Consider the following 22,529-nt stretch of genomic DNA (forward strand, 5'->3'; position numbering starts at 1 on the left):
TCCACTGGAGGAACCCATGGTCATCCAGAGGCACTTTGTTCGTGAACAGATCGTTGCTGATGACATCTTGCTAGAGTTCTGTTCGACAAAGGACAGTACGGTGGACCTCTTCACGAAGTCGCTCTCTCAGGATTTGCTCAGGCGGCACCCCAGCTCCCATAGTAGCACGAAACGGTTCGGGCGTTTCCGCCCCCTGGAAACGGTTCGGCATTTCCGCCCCCTGGAAACGGTTCGGGCGTTTCCGGAAACGGCAGGCCGGCGGAAACGCCGTTTCCGTGTATTTTTTTTTTCAGGTTTTGACGGGGGCGGGCCGCGTGCGTTTTTTCATTTTCGCTCTCCTTTCCTGCGGCGCTGCGCTTCTTCGAACCTTGCGCCTATTCACCACAAAGGGCCAAGGCTCAAGGCCAAGGCCCTAAGGCTCAAGCCTTTGCCCCCAGTGCCCCCCACAAGGCCCCAAGGCTTGTACTCTGCAGGCAGCCTGCTCTCCAATCTCACAGGTGGCTGCCCATTCTTCAAGGCTTCAAGGGCCAAGGCTCAAGCCCAACTTCCAAGCCTCCAAGGGCAAGTGTTCTCGAGGGTAAGTGCTTTCAACTTCAAGTCTCACTATGCCTACAGATCCCTATTGGCAGTATGCAACAAAAGGGGATGGATGTGTCGGAGGTGGGGGTTCCCGCAAGTGGAAATGTAATTTTTGTGGATATGAAAAAACAGGTTCAGTGACCCGGGTAAAAGACCATTTGGGGCATGTCCCAGGCAGAGATGTCGCTTTATGTCAAAATGTGCCGCCCGATGTATTGGCATCACTTGAGGGTTGGAGAAAGCAACGCCTTGGTTTGGATGTTGGTGAGCAACATATGGCAGCACATGCAACAGGTGAAGCATCCTCGAGCCAAGTGGCCTCTTCAAAGAGGACTAGAGTTGAGAGCCAGATAGATGTATCTTCGAGTGTGGGTGAGGGCCCTAGTGCAAAGAGGACACCTTTACCTAGTGTGGAAGTGCCTGCAAAGGGTTCATTGCAAAGAGCAAGCATTACAGCAGGCTTGCAAAAGCAAGCCATGAAGGAGGCAACAAGGGAGGTCACGCGCTTGTTTATACGGTGTGCTATCTCTTTCAATGTGGCTCGCACCATACAATGGAAGAAGACCATGCGGGCCGTTAGCCGCATTGGCTGTGAGTGGGAGGGTCCCTCGGCTGAGACAATCCACACACGAGAATTAAAGAAGGAGAAACTCAATGTAGAAGGCCAGCTTGAGTTTTTGAAAGAAACATGGAAGAAATATGGCTGCACTATCTTATGTGATGGATGGTCAGATGTACGCAAGAGGAATGTGTATAATGTGCTTATCTCCTCTTGCAAAGGCACCATGTTTTACAAGGCCATTGATGCATCGGCTGCGGGTCTCACCGTTACAGGTCTCTTTATTTGGACACACATCAAGAAGGTGATTGAGGAGATTGGCCCACAAAATGTTGTGCAGGTTATTACGGATAATGGAAGCAATTGTGTCTCCATGGGGAGTATGTTGGAGGATGCATTCCCAACAATTGTGTGGACCCCTTGTGCCTCCCATAGTCTTGATTTATTGATTGAGGATTTGGGGAGAATTTTTTGGGTCAGCGAAATCTTTGCCACCGCGAGGAGCATTGTCAAATTTGTGACACAAAGACCAAAGGTTTTGAGCATGTACAGGGCTAATAGTACCTTGGAGCTTCTCAAGCCATCCACTACGAGGTTTGCATACATGTTCATAGTGCTTGAGCGGCTTCTTCGTGTGCGGCCAAATCTGATTCGCACTATTAGTTGTGATGCATGGATCCAGTCGGGTAAGAGTATGACCCCAAAGTTTGTGGATTTTAGACGCAAGATCCTCAATGAAGCATGGTGGGAAGAGGCAGAGGCATTAGTGAAGACCTTAAATCTCATCTACACGGTCTTGCGCATCACGGACATGGAGGGGAGTACACTAGGCCTCATTTATGAGTACATGGATAGGATCGGGAAGGCACTAGACAACAATGCCTACCTATCTGTAGAGAGGTACGTACTTCTTCGCTCATGACTCATGGCCTCATTTATGAGTACACTAGGCCTCATTTATGAGTACATGGATAGGATCGGGAAGGCACTAGACAACAATGCCTACCTATCTGTAGAGAGGTACGTACTTCTTCGCTCATGACTCATGGCTCATGAGCCTTTGCCAAATTGCCTTTTTGTCTTGGCTCTTTTCTAAGTTATAACTTTAAAGTCTTTCTTTGGTTTTGTTTGTTACTTGTAACTTGTAGAATCGCGGAGATCAAGCAGATTTGGCAAAACCGTTGGGTTTGGTTTCATAGACCAATCCATGCTGTGGATCATGTGTTGCATCCTCTATGGCGTAGCGAGGATCAGCTTGAGTGTGAGGAGCTAAACGATGACTTCCAAACCTATGTGGAGAAATGGTGTGGTGGCAATTTGCAGATGTTGCGATGCTTAGAGGATGATCTCCTTGCTTTCCGCAACAACACTGGCTACTTCACAAGACCTACTGCAAAACTTCGAGAAACGCAGCTTCAGCCGGTCTCATGGTGGGAGAAATATGGACATGGTGTGCCTATGTTGGTGAGTAAGAAGCCCCTCCGCTTAAGCTTTAACGGCGACACCTTATTTGTATAATGTACTAATCCTAAATCTGCTCTTTGAACAGAGACGTCTTGCCATTCGAGTCCTCTCACAAGATTGCAGCTCTGGAACTTGTGAGAGGAATTGGAGCACATGGGCGCTCTACCATACGAAGAGGAGGAACAAGTTGACTACAGCCCAACTTGAGCGTCTTGTTTTCTGCAATTGTAACTTGAAGCTTCTTGAGCGGGCAGCTATGGGTCCTGAGCCAATGCAAGTGAATGTCGACAAGATTGACATTGAGAAGGTGCGGGATATTCCCACAATTCTACAAGAGGACCGAGATCTTTACACTTTGCTTTACGAGGAGGCCACAACACCAGATCACGACACACATGGTGGTCGTCGTAGGAGAGGGAGGCCGGCTGTAGCTAGTACTAGTGCTGCTAGAGAGGAGGCTACTGGAGAGGACTCATCTTCTTGCAGTGAGGACACACGCGAGAGCCATGAGGACTCTCAGGAGGATTCAGACTCCTCGGGTGCTTCAGATGAGGCTCAACAGTGATCACTGATTCACTGATGTTCCATGTTTTTTGTTTAGTTTTTCTTATCCTTAGGGATTATGGACAGCCGGCATGTTGGTTATTTTGTAGTTTTTGAACCTCTGACTCCCAAGTTTGATGATCATTGCTGAAATGTATGATGTATTATGATCACAATTTGCAGCTTGCTATGTATGCTTCGGCCTTCAGCCTTTAGTTTTTTATGGTTCACATGAATTTGCCGCGACATCATACATGTCCATTATCTACATTCTGTTAAGTGTTATGATTCTAATGTCCACTTGAGTCTTTGATGTGTCTTGTTTGAGGTCTCTATGCATGTTTTTTGCATCTCTTGACATAAGTTTATTTAATAGGATGTCTCTATGCATGTTTTTTACATGTCTAAAATAAATTCAAAAGAAACTCCGTTTCTTGCCGTTTCCGACCTCGCGGAAACTCGGAAACTCCGTTTCCAACCCGGTCCGAACCGACCGTTTCTGCCGGTCCAGGTTACTATGCCAGCTCCCAGTGGTTGGTTTCACAGCCAAGAGCTGAGAGGGGGTGTTAGAAGTCATCTCCTGTCTAGATTTATACACCAGGGCCTTTGTTGTGGGTGTGCCCGCCCTTATGAGGTGTTTTCCCATTTTTCCCCTATTTTTTCCCATTTTTCTGAGGCTTGGGAGGGCTGCCAGATGATGCCAGGAGCACCCCAGTGCTGGCCGACTGGATGTTCATCAGTCGTGGGCTTCAGGGCTGCTGGCCGACTGGTTTTCATCAGTCGTGGGCATCTGTATGCTGGCCGACTGCATTTATGCAGTCGTGGGACCTTTTCATCAGTCGGCATTCTTTCTGCTGGCCAACTGCCCTCTATGGGATGTATATATAGGACCCCAGCCCCCATACCTTATTTGTATCATTCCTCGGGATCTTCTTGTGTATATAGAGCAGAGTTACACGCCTGCATCTGTCTCTCTCTTGTGCTGTTTTTCTGCCTGCGTTTTTGCTCTTGTGTTCCCAGATTTGGTCATCATCTCCGCTGCATATTTTGACAAAATTATGGTTCCAGAACAGATCCTTCTGCACGGTTTCAAGCATGGCTCAGGCCGAAGACTAAGACAGTTCCTCACAAAGTTTTAGGACCGAGGGACCCATGAAGCGGTATGGCTTGACAAAGTTTTTTGAAGACTATTCGGCGTTAATGACGGATTATTTGGAGGCTATGCAGCTTCCGTTAAGTTAAGCAGAAGGGGATGTCACGTGCATCACGCACTTGGATGCCACGTAGACATATCTATACAGAAGGTGCAGGACCTGGGATGGTGAACTAGTCCCATGTGAGCCCAGTCCAGGACGAGTCCGCCAGGGATCCATCTCAGTTGTCCGAGGTTAGGTGTGCATTGTCCTGCACAGGAGTCCAAGGTCAGGTGTGCACTATCCTGCACATGAAACAATACCAGTCCGCGCTGTGAGTCTCCCTCTAGAATGATGTCAGTGATTCTGTGTATCTGGTATGGTACTGGATGCCAGATCATTGTGTAGATAGTTAGGGTTTGCGTTTAGAACAAGGGGCCAGCCAATAGGGCTACCCCAAGTCTTAGTGTGGGCATGGGGATGGTGTGAAACCACCCCCATGAGGGCCAGGAAGTCTGAACCCACCAGCCATGGAGGGGCTATAGGACAGCCCCAGGGGCAGGCCAGGGGTAGCCGACTGGTTATCCAACCCTAGGAGGGGTGTAGGGCAAGTTCGGGGCAGCCCATACGGCTGCCCAGTCCCCAAACAGCCTAGAAACAGTGCCCAGTCCCCAAACAGCCTAGAAACAGTGCCCAGCCCCTCTTTGCACAGGCGCCTAATGCCCAGCCAGCCATGAGAGAGTGCACAGCATTTAATGGGATTTTTCCAGCATTTAATGCTGAATTTACAGTCGTGGGATAGAATATTGTTGGCCACCTAGATTTACAGCTGGCCGACTGCCCTTTATGGAGTAGTATAAATAGAGAGCCCACAATCCCATTGTTTCATCTCAGATTTCACCAAGAGCTCAAGCATACAAGGGCTAGACAAGCCAAGGAGGTGCTAAGCAAAGGGGTGGACTGCAGGTCAAGGGCAGAGTTTTCTCAGCCAAGAAAGGTCAAGATTTCTGTATTTTCTTTTCAGATTCACATCATTCTAATAAAGCAAATACACCATCCGTGGTGGGGGCCCTACAGAGGGTATTTGGGACCCAATAATGTGTCCTCTCGATCTCTCCCCCTCTCTCTCTATTTTCTGCACATCTTCATTCAGTTTGTGCATTGATTTCCGTCGCGAAAAGAGTGCTGATTTCTGAGCCTTGAAGTTACCGATCTTCTCCAAAGCTTCCGCATGTTACAGAGAGGCTCCATGCAGGAGAGATAGCCTTGACTTACGTGCCTACACAGGCCAATGTGGCATATGGGTTTACCAAGTCTCTCTTGAGAGAGAAGTGTGAAGCTTTACGCAAAGCTTTAAACTTATTACCTCTACCAGGGTAGTCTGCTACACCCTATACATGTTCACAGCATTCACTTCAGGGGGGGTTGTTAGCCTTTGGCCTCCAGGAAGTCCTGGTGTGAACAGAGCTTACACACGGGCACGTTTTACCATGACGGGACATGGGTTTTTTCCTCGTCTGAACACACTCTTGTGTTGGGCACTTCGCCCTAGGCCTTTTATCTACTCACTAGTACTTTCATATTATCAATCGAGTACACTTTCTAGCACATTTTACCTCGTAAGTCTCTCTCTCTCTCTCTCTCTCTCTCTCTCTCTCTCTCTCTCTCTCTCGCTCTCTCTCTCTCTTCGTGTTCGAGTTGCCTATGTGTGTCTCTCTGTGTGTGTAGGGAGCTTCCACCCCATCCAACAAGAAGAAGGTGTTTCTGAGCAAGTGTCATTACCTAAGATGTAGTTATGGGGGTCAAAACCTTGGAGCCGTCAGATTCCTGAGCAAGTGGATCTCTCCAAATCTTGTTTGGAGGAGGAGATCAGCTCGACGATTTTCAAGCAGCTTCAAAGGAGGTTGAGGCTACAATACTAGGAGTGCTACTGGAGACCGAACCAAAGAAGTTGTTGAAGACCGAGCGCTAGAGAGCTTGGAGATCGAGCCGGTGGATATGTAACTACACCGGGTAGGTATGAACGTCCTTGGGCACACCATCTCGTAAACAAAATGCTCTTTCAACACTTAAAATGTACTAGCTATAAATGCACTGCACAAGACAAACTGCAAAAGAAAAGAATTGCACAGTACAACACCACTAGGGCCGTGACCCCGTAACCCCCCCACCCCCCCAGCCCCTCCCTCAACACTAAAGTATATTATTGGAGTACTTAATCTGTGTACACAGTTCCAAGGGCTTTTCAACTTGATAATCGAGCGCAATGCAAATATGAAGACAAGCTACCCAAACAAAAGTGTGTTGGAGTAGATTGTCGATGGAGGACTCATTGAAAGATCAAAGTAGCCTGGCCGGCCACTAGTCTCATACACCTGGAGGAGACCACACATGAACATGCGCCCTCGTACTTGAGCTTGGCTCACTCCCTTGTAGAGACCGTGGTCCAGGCTTTCCAGGTACAAACGAGTACATGAGCAGGTACAGGTAAACGAACAGGTATGAGTACACAATAAGTTGTAACCAATAGCAGGTACTCAAACGAGTACTCTCAGAGATGATTCACCGCAAGTACAATTGGTACAGTAGGTATAGTGGGATATTCAGCAGGTACTACAGTGTGTACCGCCAGTACAATGGTACAGCAGGTACAATAGGTCTTAGGATATTCAGCAGTTACCACAGTGTACAGCCAGTACAAGTGGTACAGCAGGTACAACAGGATATTCAGCAGGTACCACAGTGTGTACAGCCGGTGCAAGAGGTACAACCGGTACCAAGGCAAGCACAGCAGGTTGTGAAGAAGGTATAGCAAGTATGGCTGGTGCAGAAAGTACAACAGGCAGCCGAGGTACTGTACGGCATACTTGAAATGGTTCGTCCCACGAGGCAAGTGCTAAACAAGGCGCTTCTGATAAAGCCACCTTGAGGTTCTTGAATGCCTCCAACGCTCGTGGAGTCATTCGAATCTTTTGCCTTCTTGTCTTCACACCCTTTAGCAGATCGGTGAGATCCGCCGAGAGATCAGAAAACTTGTCTATGTGGGTGGAGTATGCCTGGAATATACCCACAAAGGATCTGATGTCATAGGCTGTCTGAGGTATTTTCCAATTGACAATCTCGGCTACTTTAGCCGGATCAAGTCGAATGCCTTCTGCACTAATTATGTATCCCAAGTAATGCACCTGGAACAAATAAAATTCCGACTTCTTTTCATTGACGTAGAGCTCATTGCTTTCCAGCAACTTAAGGACTTTCTCCATATCAACGTCATGCTGCTCAACCGTAGCTGAAAATACCAGTACGTCGTCCAGAAATATGAACACACACTTTCCAATCAAATCCTGGAAAACACGCATCATCATGCGGTTAAATGTAGCTGGGGCGTTCGTCAAGCCAAATGGCATGACCACAAATTCATAGTAGGCCCGTTCCGTACGGAAGGCTATCTTGGGGATGTCCCCTTCCACAATCCGCACCTGGTGATACCCACTCTTTAAATCAAGTTTCGAGAACACCTTTGCTCCATTCAGTCTCTCGAGAATATAATCTATTCGAGGCATTGGGAATCTGCTCTTCACAAACGGGAAGACCCATCTTTCTTCTTGACAAATAAGATCGGTGCTGCAAATGGCGACACGCTGGGGCGGATGAAGCTAGATTGCAACAATTCTTGGGGTTGGCGGTCCAACTCCCATTCCATTGCCTTGGAAAGGCGATACGAAAACTTGCTCGGGGGTTCCGAGCCTGGAAGGAGGTCAATCTTGTGGTCCTCCGGTCTGGACGGCTATCCCGAAGAAAAATCTTCTGGAACTTTTCATGGAGAACCGAGTACTTCTCAGGAAGCACTGGCCACCGTCTGGGCTGTCTGGATGTAAATCATCGCACACTGTGCGCCTTTCTTGACTGCTCGCTTAGCCTGCAAGTGGCTTATGAGAGGAAAGTTCGGAATTCCTGGCTCACACTTAATGGTCACCGGGGCGTTTGACACATTCCGATTGATCTGGAACGTGTGCTTGTCCCACTTGACATCAGGAAAAAACTTGTGAAACCACTGAACACCCAAAATTATGTCTGCTCCTACAAGAGGGGCAACCATAAAATCACGCACAAATTCTATGCCCTGAATAACTAACTTAGCACCTAGAGCTTCATACTTGACGCTTGTTGTCATGCCTGTGCTAAAACCCTCAACCTGTTTGTCCACCGAAGTCAGATCGAAACGGGCACGCCTAGCGGCCTGTTCCGTGACCACATCCTCCGTGCTGCCGCTGTCAAACAAGACAACGACTCTCTGGCCACCTATGTAGCCAAAGGACTTGAGCAATTTGTTGCACTCATACTCTTGGTCATGGGCACCCTTCTGCTTATCTTCGAGCTCCCGGCTAATAATTGCTCCAACTGAAGCACCGGGGTTTGAAGAACTAGGGGTAGCCGCTGGGGTCTGTGTGGAAGCTGAGCTCACCACGGAAGCTGTGGAGGCAGCGGCAGTGGGCTTTGGAGGCTTCTTAGGACAATCCCGAGAAGTATGTCCTTTTGTATGACAAAAGAATAATCTACCCTCCTTCTTGTACTGAGAAAGCTCCTCAGCACTCAACTTGCCACCTGTCTTGCTTGCCTCCGCTTTCTGGTTTGGAGTAAGCTTAGACGCATTGTTCGAGTTCTTGGAGCCAGATGCTCCCGGGCTCTGTCCTGGGGAAGACCCCGTCTGCTTTTGGCCTTTGCCCTCTGAGACGGTAGCCCTGGGAGAAGCCGGCTAGGAAGTCTTGGGCTTGCCACCATTATGTTTCATTTCTGCCCTCTGCACAAGCGAGAGTGCGTCTTCAAAGGTGGCTGGCCTAAACATACGCACCTCCCATTGGATCTACGTGTCAAGGTCATACAAAAACTGTCCTTTCTTGTCCGAATCAGATAAGCCTAATTGCAAACATAAGGTCGAAATTCTATTGGCAAATTGAAGGACTGGTTGCGCGTTCTGACGCGCTCCCCTGAACTCGTCTTCGAGTCGCTCAAGGTAGTGGGGCGGTAGAAACCGCTGCTTAAGGTCACGGACAAACTCGTCCCACACATAAGCTGCCATACCTAATCTCGTGTGGGCATGAGCCCACTGAGTCCACCAAGGAATGGCCTCACCTTCCAAGTACCAACTGGCTAAGATCACTTTGTCAGTATCTGTTTTTCTAACTGCGGCAAAGTAAGCTTCAAACTAATGCAACCATGAGTAGAGAGTTTTGGGATCGAGTTTACCATTATACTTACTGATGTTCATTTTCTCGGGAAAATGATTCGAGAGCGTCGCCGGCATAGTCATAGGGGACATGGGGGACGGACCCCTGGGACAGGGGAACGCCGTCCCATAACGTGCGGGAACGGAAACGGACAGGGGACGGCCAGGGGACGTGTGTGTCCACGTTGTAACAAGGGGATGGCGATTCCGGGACGGCAGGACGGCGATTCGTGTGGGACGGAACGGGATGGGACGGTTAGCTGACCATTGCGCAGCGTTGACCAGTCTGCCGTTGGGCGCCCTGTAGCCGTTGAGCAGCCCTCCCCACTTGGCCCATGGCTATAAGAAGAGCCCCCATTGGCACATGCTATAGGAAACTTTCAAGTCTTCAAGTCTTCAAGACTCACCTCGGGCCTCCTTGGCACTTGCTCTAGCCTCTTAGCTCTTGCCTCTTGGCACTTGCAACACTCCTCAAGGCTCAAGCAAGGCTCAAGCTCAAGCCTCAACGCTCCTCAACTTTCAAGGCTCAAGTGGAAAGCTCATTGACTCAACACTCCTCAACTTTCAAGGCTCAAGACTCAAGTGGGCATTGGGCAACCTGGCAAGGCTCTAGCTCTCCTCAAGCCTCAAGGCTCAAGTGGCATTGGGACCTTGGGTAAGTTGTAATTTCAAGTTGTCACTTGTAGTCTTGTTGCTCTCCTACACTCACCTCTTGCTCTAGCCTCTCCATTGGCAAGCCTCTCCTACATCTCTCTCCTACTCTCACCTCCATTGCTCAAGCCTCTCCTACATCTCTCTCCTACACTCATGGTCTCACCTCCTCTTGCTTTAGCCTCTCCTACATCTCTCTCCTGCACTCACCTCCATTGCTCAAGCCTCCTTGCTCAAGCCTACTTGCCTCCATGGCATCTTCATCGGCGACCATCCCCCGCACCTCGTTCCGGCGGCGCCAATACGAATAGAGGAAGGAGGACCGAAGGTTGGTCTTGGTGGGAAGAGGTCAACTCCGATCATCCCGGAAGTGGAGGCGGCTCTCGCCCATGGTCCTGCAAGCTATGTCCATATAGGCGAACAGGTGGGGCGGATAAAGCGAGAGCTCACCTCTTGCATGAGCCCGGTCCGATTTTGTGATCGCGTCACACCGGAGACGAGAAGGAGGCTTTGAAGACTACACAGGGTTAGGGTTAGGGTTTACAGAAAGAAAACAGACATGGAAAACAAGCAGGGAGTGAACACGACTGCTGTAGATTTCTCAATGATAGAAAAATGTGAAGTACAAGCCACATAATAGTGACCCCTAAAGGATAAGTGTTCACATGACCGGCCATAAATGTGCCAGGTGGACCAAAACACTTATAAACTGCATATAAGTGAAAATGAACTAAACTGGGGGAAAAAACCTCCACTAACTGAAGTAAAAAGTGCCCCAGTAACCTACTGATGATCACTAGCACTCCTCTGGGTGCATACACAGCATAAAACCCAACAAACCCCCCTGGAGTGATATGTGATCACTGTACATCATCCACCAAAAGGAAACAAATTCAAAGCATTGCGGAATGCTTCAAATTTCGGACGTGGTAATGCCTTGGTGAAGATGTCTGCCACATTCTGATCTGTAGGACAGTAGATCAGACTGATATCTCCTGCCTGGAGTCTCTCCCGAACAAAATGATAGTGAATCTCAATGTGTTTCGTGCGAGCATGAAACACAGGATTCCTGGCCACAGCAATGGCACTCTGACTATCAGTATAGATAGGTGTAGGCTCCTCCACTGAAATATCCATATCAGTCATAAGACGACGCAGCCAAACACACTCAACAGTAGTAGTGTAGGCTGCTCTGTACTCTGCCTCACAAGATGAAGTGGCCACCGTGGTCTGTTTCTTGCTTAGCCAAGAAATGCATGAAGCGCCAAGGAAGAAACAATTCCCACTAGTGGAATGTCTGGTATCAAAATCACCAGCCCAATCTGAATCACTGTAAGCATGTAACTGCATGTCACCCCCCTCAGGATAAAGCAACCCAAGAGACAAGGTACCCTGCAAATAACGGAATACACGCTTCACAGCTTGCCAATGTGACAACCGTGGGCTGTGCATGAATCTGCTCAACTGAGAGACTGCATACTGAATATCTGGCCTTGTATTACACAAGTATATGAGGCACCCAACAGCCTGAGCATATGTAGTGGCATCAAAGGAAACACTGTCATCTTGTAGTGACAGTTTCATCCCAGGCTCCATAGAAGTACTAATAGGCTTGCAATCCTGAAATTTAAACTTCTCCAGAAGTTTAGTAACATAACGTGATTGCAACAACCCAATGCCTCTGTTATCCTGCACAAACTGTATGCCCAAATAGTAATGTACAAGGCCCAAGTCAGACATGTCAAATGTCTGTTGCAGTATCTCTTTAAATGCTGCAATTTTGTCATCATTTGATCCCATGAGCAAGAGATCATCCACATAAAGACTGATGACCAGCAGATCTGTCTCTTCTTTCTTCACATACAAAGTGGTCTCTGATGGACTGTTCACAAATCCCTGAGTGAGTAGAAAAGCATCTATTTTTGCATACCAAGCTCGTGGAGCTTGTTTCAAACCATACAAGGCCTTTTTCAGCCTGCATACTTTCCCCTCATGACCATGTTCTGCAAATCCCATGGGCTGAAAAACATAAACTTCCTCCTCGAGGTCCCCATGTCGGAATGCAGTCTTTATGTCCAACTGGTGAACAACCCAACCACGATGTGCAGCCAATGCAATGACACACCTAAGTGTCGACATACGGGATGTAGGAGCAAATGTCTCCTCATAATCAATGCCCTTCTTCTGTGCATAGCCCTTTGCAACTAGACGGGCTTTGTACCTGTCAATGGATCCATCTGCATGTCTTTTTAACTTGTAGACCCATTTAGTACCAATGGCTTTCTTGCCTTTGGGCAGATCAACCAAATCCCATGTTTGATTCTTTTTAATAGAATCAATCTCATCCTGCATGGCTTTGTTCCAATGCACATTATCTCGTGCATCCACAAATGAATCAGGCTCATCATCATCCTGTAAACTGGCTGCCATAACCAGATTCAAATCTATGATGTGTGCATGCTCATTGGTCCTTGTCTCCCTACGAGTACGACCAGCAAGAGGACCCTCTAAATGGCTGTCCTGTAGTGTCCTCAAATACCATCTAGGTATATGTCTGACCTGTGGTGCCTGCTGTCCCATATTTGGTTCAGCTTCTGGCTCATTTGGCTGCTGAATTTCTGCACCACCTACATCATTTGCTGGCTGTCCATTACCCTCATGAGTTGGATCACCAACTGTGGAATGAAACTCCATGGGTAGAAGACCTTCAAATACATCATTTTCAGCCTGATTTGCCTCATAACCAGCCATGGATAATTCTGATTTTTCATCAAAAATCACATCCCGGCTGATAAATATCTTCCTGGATAGTGGGTCATATAACCTGTAGCCCTTGCTCTCACGGCTATACCCAACAAAAATGCATTTTGTGGCTTTATCATCAAGCTTCCTCCTCAACTCTTTGGGTATGTGTGCATATGCAAGGCACCCAAAGATACGAAAATGCGATACAGAAGGCTTGCGGCCATGCCAAGCCTCAAAAGGAGTAATAGAAACCAATGCCTTTGTGGGACATCGATTCAAAATATGACAAGCACACATTACTGCTTCCACCCAAAAGATATGTGGTAGTCTTTTTGCCTTAAGCATACATCTGGCCATCTCCATGAGTGACCGATTTTTCCTTTCTGCAACCCCATTCTGCTGTGGAGTGTAAGGAGTAGTATACTGATGTTTTATACCTCTACTCCCAAGAAAAGAATTCAGCACATGTGACATATATTCCCCCCCTCGGTCAGAACGGAGAGTCTTCACCTTGCATCCAGACTCTGTCTCAGCAAGTGCTACAAAGGCCAAAAATGCATCATATACCTGTGATTTCTGTGTCAAAGGATAGACTCAGCATATACGAGAGAAGTCATCAATAAATGTTGCAAAATAAAAGCAACCACCTAATGACTTCGTCTGCATGGGACCACAAAGATCACTGTGTATAAGTTGCAACTTTGCAGTTGCTCTTAGAGCCTGATCACGTGGGAAGGAAAACCTGTGCATTTTTCCCAAAATACATCCTTCACAAATGTGATCTGGAGGCTTCTCCATGAGAGGTAGATCTGTAAACATATTATGTCGCTGCATAAGCATAAGACTACCAAAATTTACATGCCCCATGCGAGCATGCCATAACTCCGCATCAACCATAGCTGGAGTAAGAGTGAATGCATGATAAGCAGACTGATCCACTGGCTGAAATGCATCCAACTCATAAAGTCCATGACATAATGTACCAGTAAGCATCAAGGTCAAGGCATCTGCTTTGTCTCTGACCATGCATTTATCATCATCAAAGTGGACCTGCATTCCACAATGTGCTAAAGAAGAAATGGACAACAAATTCTTCTTTATCCCTGGTACATATAAGGCATCTGTAAGGCGGAGAATGGTGCCATCAATGGCTGTAAGCTGAATCTCCCCAATGCCACACACTGGATATGAAGCATTGTTGGCACACTGAACAGTTTTGCCAACAGGGGCAGGGCCAACATGACTAAACAAATCCCTGCGAGATGTGATATGCTTTGAAGCACCACTATCAAAATACCAAGTACATGCATGCTCTGTCAAACTGAGTGCCTGTGTAGACCAAGAGGCATCATAGCTGCATGTAAAAAAACAGTAATCTCTGTCCTCAACAAAAGAAGCAGTCTCTGGAGGAGCTTTAGGAGCATCATTAACAGACATCCCAGCTTCCTTTGCCTTCTCTTTGGCAATCCTCTTCCAACATGTAATGTAGTGACCTGGCTTCTTACAGTAATGACATTTTCCCTTCTTCTTGGGCTGTCCATCACTTTCCTTGGTATCCTGTGAAGAACCACCATCACCTGAATTTTGATTTGCACTCTTTGGCTGAGATTTCCCTTTCCCCTTTTGACCTGTAGTAAATGCTTGTTCAGCATTTGTGTTCATATTCATATTCTTCCTCATTTGCTCCTCTTGTAGTAAGAGAGCAACAAGTTCCTGATACTTGAGGGGTTCAACAGCATTCCTCATGCTGAGGTTCAAAGAGGTATGGAAAGCCAAGTAAGATCTTGGCAAAGAGTGCAAAATGGTGGACACAAGCTGTGTCTCAGGAATAATCTCATCCACATTGATGAGTTGCTCTCTCAAATCCTGCAGCTTGTTCAAGTGGCTAGACATATCATCTCCTTCATTCATTTTCTGATTTTCCAGCTCTCTTTTCAAAAATGAGATCCTAGCCTCATTACGAGCAGCATACATTTGCTCCAAAGTCACCCATGCATTCTGTGAAGTGCCAGCTGAACGAATATGAGGTATAATAGACCTCTGAACTGACAATGCAATGAGTGACAATGCTTGTGCATCCCTGGCATCCCATGTCTTTTGAGCATTTGTTCTCTGAACAGGCAATGGCTGTCCTGGAGCCTGTACCTGTTGTCCTCGTCCACGAGCACCCCCTTGAGAAGGAGTCTCTGGAGCCAATGGACCAGGACGTGGTTCATCACCACTAACAAAATCCCAAAGACCTTTTGCCACAAGCACATTTTTCAGCATAAAACTCCACAAGGAGTAGTTCGTGCCATCCAATTTGTCTTCCTTAGACAAATATGTGAATACATCACTTTGCTGTTGATTTGCCATTATGCTTTACGCACAATGTTGTACCTGTTTACCAAAAAACCCAAAAGCAAAAACCCTGATAACAACTGTACTCCACTGAATACAGTTTACCCAAATCTTCCTGCACTCTCAATCCTCTGAATGTGCAGCTTAATGCACCAATGACTGAGTAGGGCAGCAAATGGCGTACACAATGCCAAAATGCCCCAAAAATGCCCAAATTTGCTGCACCCAAACTGTGCAAAAAACTGTATATTTTCTTGCTAGAAAATCTGCCTGTTGTGCCTGTATATTTTTCACAGAGAAAAATAAGGATGCCCAAAACTCAAAGCCTGTAATGCTTACCAGCTGAGATATGGGTTGATTGTTGTACTCATGCAGGTACAGTCCACCAAAGAGCAGGTACTGTTGACTGGTACAGAACAAGTACGGAACACCAGATGCTGCTGGTCGCTTGTACTGACAGTTGTACGGCTGTCTGCGCAGGTGTGTACAGAAGACTGTACTGAGCAGCAGGTACACGTCAGCTGCAGTCGAGCTGTATGCAGGTACAAGCGTACGTAGCAGGTACAACAGCGCTGATGACAGGGATGCGCTCGACTGGCTGCAGGTGTCGACTTGCAGACGAATACCAGCAGGCGGCGACTTGTAGTACTATTGGCGCTGAAGGCGTAGACGTACGGTGGCTAGTACACGTGTGTAAATGTAGGCGACGCCTGTTGTAGTACTTTATTGAAGGCGACGTGCGACTGGATGTACGGGCATAAGGCGCACAGCTGAAGCTGAAGGCGGCGCACTATGGGTGTACGGGCAGCAGGCGCACGTGTGACTGAAGGCGGCGCTGATGTACGGATGCTGTACGTTTGATGTACGGTTAGTGCTGAGCGCAGGCAGTGTACAGCAATGGGCAAGGGCCAAACTTCAATGGCTCTGATACCAATTGAAGACTACACAGGGTTAGGGTTAGGGTTTACAGAAAGAAAACAGACATGGAAAACAAGCAGGGAGTGAACACGACTGCTGTAGATTTCTCAATGATAGAAAAATGTGAAGTACAAGCCACATAATAGTGACCCCTAAAGGATAAGTGTTCACATGACCGGCCATAAATGTGCCGGGTGGACCAAAACACTTATAAACTGCATATAAGTGAAAATGAACTAAACTGGGGGAAAAAACCTCCACTAACTGAAGTAAAAAGTGCCCCAGTAACCTACTGATGATCACTAGCACTCCTCTGGGTGCATACACAGCATAAAACCCAACAGGCTTCTTGAACGTGTTGCCGCACATGAGGCCTTGCTTTCAAGGAGGAGAGTGCTGCATGTGGCCGTGGATCCCGCAACACTAGTGAGGCCATCCCAAGGTTCGGCATCCCCATGTGCATCCACTTCATCGGCACCCGCGGGCGCATCACCCGCCCCACAAGAACGGGCCCCAACACCATCCTTCTCCATGCCGACCGCATCCACACACTCACGCCGGCAAAGTACTCTTGAGGGTAGTTGGGACCCCAAGAAGAAGGAAGAGGTGGATACGGCCATAGCCCGCTTCTTCTTTCATGACCACATTGCTTCCCATGTTGCCAGGTAATCAAGAATTAAGATGTCTAGCTTAAGATCTATCATTTTACAATGTTCCTCTTACAAGTTACTTGAACTTTGAACTTTGAAGTTGATCGGTTATTAAATTATTCATTTTTTCTGGATAGATCGGACTACTTCAAGGTCATGGTGAAGAAGATAGGGGAGTATGGTGCAAACTAAACGCCCCCATCATCGGAGTCCTTGCGCACCACATTGCTAGAGAAGGAGAAGAGGCTTGTGGAGCAAGCAACAGAAAACACGAAGCGACAATGGGCAAGGAATGGAGTGTCCCTGATAGCCGATGGATGGGGTGATACGTGGAAGAGGTCCATCCATGGCCTTGTCGCATATTCCCGCGGTGAGATGTACTTCATCGCCTCACATGATGCTTCTGGGACCGGGAAGAGGGCTGATGTGCTAGCAGCAGAGTGGGCTAGTGGCATAGAGATCATTGGCTCAAACCTAGTTGTGGGCTTTGTTGCTGATGGGGAGGCTTCAAACAGGGCAGCCGGAGCGATCATTGAGAGCATGTACCCCAACATCACCGTGTCATTTTGCATGGCACATTGCTTAAATAATCTCTTGAAGGATATTGGGGACTTGCCATGGATCCGGCCTATCATCCAAGTGGGCAGCCAAATAGTGACATTTGCCACAAACCATCAGTTCCTACGCCATGAATTCTCCAAAAATTCTAGCCGTCAGCTCCTCAAATACTCAGATACGAGGTTTGCCTACAACTTCTTGATGCTCCACTGATTGAAAGAGTGTAGTGGTGCATTGAGAGAGTTGTTCATTAGTGACGAGTTCACTTCTTCACCATTGGCTTCCACTGAGACAGGAGCTCTATGCAAGGAAAAAGCAAAGAGCCCTGATTTTTGGGAAAAAGTGAAGTGCATTGATGCTATGGTTCAACCTATTGTCCACTTGATGAGGCTTGTGGATGGTATGAAGCCATGCATCGGCAAGGTATATGAGGCTATGGACAGCATGATAGAGAAGCTGAGGGATTTGGAGCCAGATGAGGACAGGTACGAGGAGATCCGTGCCTGCGTAGGTGGAACTCCTACTCCTCTCCTTTGCACGCAGTAGCCTATGTGGTGGACCCTGAGTTTCAGGGTAAAGGGCAAGAGAGTGACGCGTAGGTGAGCAAGCTATGGAGACTTGTCTTGACTCGACTTGTGCTTGACCCAAATGTTAGGCGGAAGATCCGTGACCAGTTGTCCAGGTATAGGAGCTTTCAGGGCTCTTATGGAGACATGGATGCACAGGATGGTCGCTTCAAAGTTGGGGCTGCTTTGTGGTGGGAAGATTTTGGTTCGGATGGACCTGAGCTTCAGCATCTAGCCATCCACATTCTCAGCCAGGCAGTGAGTTCCTCTTGCCTAGAGCAACTTTGGAGCTCATACAGTCACATTGGATCAAAGAAGAGGAACCGTCTTGGGGTGGAACGGGCAAATGATCTAGTCTTTGTGAGTGCAAACTTGCGAATGCTTTGCAAGAGTGCAACTGCAAAGGCTGATGCATTCACCGAGTGGGAGATGTCTCAAGATGATGAGGAGTTGGAGGAGCAAGTGGAGGACATCTCTATGGAGCCTGCACGCATTGCAGGGACCCATGATCGTGAGGCCAGCACTTCACATGCCCCTTGAGGCTTTTTGACATATGTACTACTCCAGTGATAGTCTCTTTTTTGTATGCCACTTACGTGGTTAGGGCCTAGGCCTTTGCCCTTGTCTTTTGCTTTAGCCTTTGGCGACTGGGTCCTGGGTGCCCGATCTCCTTTTTTGTAACACCCATTTTTTTGCTAGTATGACTTATTATTGATGCTTTGGAAGTGTAAAGTGACTTTGTTTTAGTATTTTTAAGTATCTTAAATGAGTGCTTACTTAAAATTACATATTTTGTATGCCATCCCATGCCGTCCCCCGTTCCCCGTTCCGGTTCCCAAGAATCCCCGTCCCCATCCCTGTTCCCCGTTACGTTCCCCGTCCCATGTTACTATGGCCACCGGTGTCAATCTGGCGTCCAAAGCTGCTAGGTAACGCTCATGCTCCACGTGTCGCATGGCTTCATCTTCACGTTGTCGGATCTCCAATGCACGCATCTGCAACTCGAGCAAAGAGCTCGGCTGCGGTTGTGACCCCGCGAGAGGGTCCCTGTGTCAAGGATTTGGAATCTGAGATACGGAAGGAGAGGGAGGAGGAGATGGAAAACGCGACGCTTGAGAACGGGTACGTTCTTCCAGAGCCAAGATCTGCGCCTTCTGCTCGTCCAACTTGGTTGTCTGGTCTGCGATTGCTTGCATCATCTGCTGGAACATATCTGTAACACTCAAGCCTGGTGCCCTAGCTGGGCTGCCTGGTGCACTCTGGTCCCATGGTTCTTGGTCTCTCTCGTCGTCGAAGCTCGCCGTAGCAGAAAAATGCACTTCCTTTTTGGAACGCAATTTGACCATCCACTATCGGTGTGGGAGACGTCCGGAGGCGGAAAACCAACCGTCCTTCGAGGGACAGGAGTCACTCCGAAAAGGGTAGTCCACCAGCGTTTGAAAACCAACCACACGAGCCAGAAAAAATTCTAATTTCTTTGGTGAATCTTTGCACTTGAAGTAGGCTCTGATACCACTGTAACATGCGGAAGCTTCGGAGAAGATCGGTAACTTCAAGGCTCAGAAATCAGCACTCTTTTCGCGACGGAAATTAACGCACAAACTGAATGAAGATGTGCAAAAAATAGAGAGAGATGGAGAGGAGACAGTATTGGGTCCCAAATACCCTCTGTAGGGCCCCAACCACGGATGGTGTATTTGCTTTATTAGAATGATGTGAATCTGAAAAGAAAATACAGAAATCTTGACCTTTCTTGGCTGAGAAAACTCTGCCCTTGACCTGCAGTCCTTCACCCCTTTGCTTAGCACCTCCTTGGCTTGTCTAGCCCTTGTATGCTTGAGCTCTTGGTGAAATCTGAGATGAAACAATGGGATTGTGGGCTCCCTATTTATACTACTCCATAAAGGGCAGTCGGCCAGCTGTAAATCCAGGTGGCCAACAATATTCTGTCCCACGACTGTAAATTCAGCATTAAATGCTGGAAAAATCCCATTAAATGCTGCGCACTCTCTCATGGCTGGCTGGGCATTAGGCGCCTGTGCAAAGAGGGATTGGGCACTGTTTCTAGGCTGTTTGGGGACTGGGCAGCCGTATGGGCTGCCCCAAACTTGCCCTACACCCCTCCTAGGGCTGGATAACCAGTCGGCTACCCCTGGCTTGCCCCTGGGGCTGTCCTACAGCCCCTCCATGGCTGGTGGGTTCAGCCAGGGCCTTCCTGGCCCTCATGGGGGTGGTTTCACACCATCCCATGCCCACACTAAGACTTGGGGTAGCCCTATGGGCTGGCCCCTTGTTCTAAACGCAAACCCTAACTATCTACACAATGATCTGGCATCCGGTACCATACCAGATACACAGAATCACTGACATCATTCCAGAGGGAGACTCACAGCACGGACTGGCACTGTTTCATGTGCAGGACAGGGCACACCTGACCTTGGACTCCTGTGCAGGACAATGCACACCTAACCTCGGACAACTGAGATGGATCCCTGGATGACTCGTCCCGAACTGGGCTCACATGGGACCAGTTCACCTTCCCAGGTCCTGCACCTTCTGTACAGATATGTCTACATGGCATCCAAGTGCGGGATGCACGTGACACTCTCCCTGACATAATGATAATGCACTTCAATGTGCTTTGTCCGCACATGAAAAGCTGGATTTCGTGCCACTGCCAATGCACCCTAGTGGTAGAAGACGGTTGTCTAATACCAAGATCTGGCAATAGACGGGAGAGCCATACACACTCCACAATAGCTATGAATGCTGCCTTGTACTCAGCCTCACCACTAGAAGTGGTCACTGTCGGTTGCTTTCTACTAAGCCATGAAATGCATGAACTGCCAAGAAGGAAACAATAACCACTGGTTGACATGCTAGTGTCATAACATCCTGCCTAGTGACCAGTCACTATCAGTGTAGGCGGTCAAGCATAAAGAAGACACATTGCCATAAAACAATGCAAAGTCCTAAGATAATGAAAGACACACTTCACTGCTTACCATTGCCTAGTGCCAGGGCAATGCATAAATCTGCTCAACTCTGACACTGCATACTGAATATCAAGATGGGTAGTGCATAGATAAGTGGCAACATCAAATGGCTCAGAAAAGTCCTTAAGTGATAGTCGTAAGCCTAGTTCCATAGGAGTAGAAACAGGTTTGTAATCTATCATTTTGAACCTTTCTATTAGCTGCTCAATGTATCTTCTCTAAGATAGCATGATGCCCCCCTCAACTAGTATAAACTAGATACCCAAATAGTAATTCAAAAGCCCCATGTCTATAACAGCAAATGCATGCTGCTATGAAAGTTGAAATTTGCCCCTCGTCAGGGCGAGCCACTTGTGAAATCATCCCCTTGTTTGCGAACATAGAGGGTACTCTCAGTAGGACTATTCTAAAAAATATGAGAGAGCAAGTATGCATGAATATTTTGATACCAAGCACGAGGAGCCTGTTTAAGGCCATAAAGTGCTATACGCAATCTGCATACTTTATGCTCTGCACCTTTCGGAACAAGGCCAAGAGGCTGTGATACATAAACTTCTTCCTACAAATCACTATTCAGAAAAGCAGTTTTGACATCCAACTGATGCACATTCAAACCTTTATGTGCAGCCAATGCAACAATAGTGCGTATGGTAGTCATACAGGAAGTAGGCGCAAAAGTCTCCTCATCGTCAATGCCCTCTCGTTGGGCATATTCTTTGGCGACTAAACGAGCCTTATAGCGATCAATCGGGCCATCAGGCTTGCGTTTCAATTTATACACCCATTTTGTGCCGATAGTACACTTGCCTACAGGCAAGTCACATAACTCCCATGTAGCATTTTTTTCAATGGAGGCCAACTCCAAACGCGTGGCTGTAACCCAATTATCATTCTCCAATGCATCAAAATGAGAAAGTGGCTACTCATTATATGCGGTAGCAGCAAGAGCTGTGTCAACAAAATGAGATGCATGTGGAGAGGTAGCACATGTAAGACCTCGCATAAGTGTAGGCATCTTGCTATCACGCAAGGTGTCAATGAGCCAGTGGAGAACTCTCTGTGAGTCACGAATGGCTGCATCCTCTTCAACCAATGCATCACCCATGGTATCATGATCAAACTCTGGCACATCTGGAGCAATAGGGGGAATGTTGGGCTGCTGATTTTCAGCAGCAAAACAGGAGGCTGATTTAGAGCCAAATTAAGCTCAACATGTTCAGCACCTGTACCAAATAATGGCAGCAATGTATCAAAGACATCTGGGGCATCAATTGATGGATGTAGCCTATGTGAAAGCATGGGTTGAGATGCATATTCATCAAAGATGACATCTCTGGACACAATAATCCTCTCTTTGGACACAATAATCTTCTTGGTGGAAGGTACATACAACTTGTATCCCTTGCTCTCACTGCTATAACCCACAAAAATACATTTCAATGCCTTTGCTTCAAGTTTGTCTTTGCTATGCTGGTACATGCATGTAAGCCACACATCCAAAAACACACAGGGTGTCAAAATGTTGTATTTCAATGCCGAGTGCACTGACAAAGAGCACGAGGAATGCCGGATTTTACCCAGGGCTCAATTCAGCTCTGTT

At 47.6% G+C, this 22,529-nt stretch overlaps 2 protein-coding genes across 2 annotated transcripts; both read left to right on the top strand.

Moving 5' to 3' along the window:
- The first annotated feature begins 605 nt into the window (after window positions 1-605).
- LOC147607145 (uncharacterized) lies at window positions 606-3,034 on the top strand. Its single transcript, XM_086791501.1, has 2 exons — window positions 606-2,038; window positions 2,287-3,034. The coding sequence occupies exons 1-2, from the start codon at window positions 606-608 to the stop codon at window positions 2,654-2,656; spliced, it is 1,803 nt and encodes a 600-aa protein (XP_086647627.1). The 3' UTR covers window positions 2,657-3,034.
- Window positions 3,035-17,184: 14,150 nt separating this feature from the next.
- On the top strand, window positions 17,185-18,473 carry LOC147607146 (uncharacterized). The gene is made up of 4 exons (XM_086791502.1): window positions 17,185-17,549; window positions 17,595-17,852; window positions 18,023-18,191; window positions 18,363-18,473. Exons 1-4 carry the CDS (start codon window positions 17,185-17,187, stop codon window positions 18,471-18,473), a joined length of 903 nt encoding a protein of 300 aa, XP_086647628.1.
- The last annotated feature ends 4,056 nt before the right edge of the window (window positions 18,474-22,529 follow it).

This window comes from Cibotium barometz, chromosome 56 (assembly GCF_041138505.1).
Source record: "Cibotium barometz isolate CiBa-2024 chromosome 56, ASM4113850v1, whole genome shotgun sequence".
NCBI classification, from domain to species: domain Eukaryota; kingdom Viridiplantae; phylum Streptophyta; class Polypodiopsida; order Cyatheales; family Cibotiaceae; genus Cibotium; species Cibotium barometz.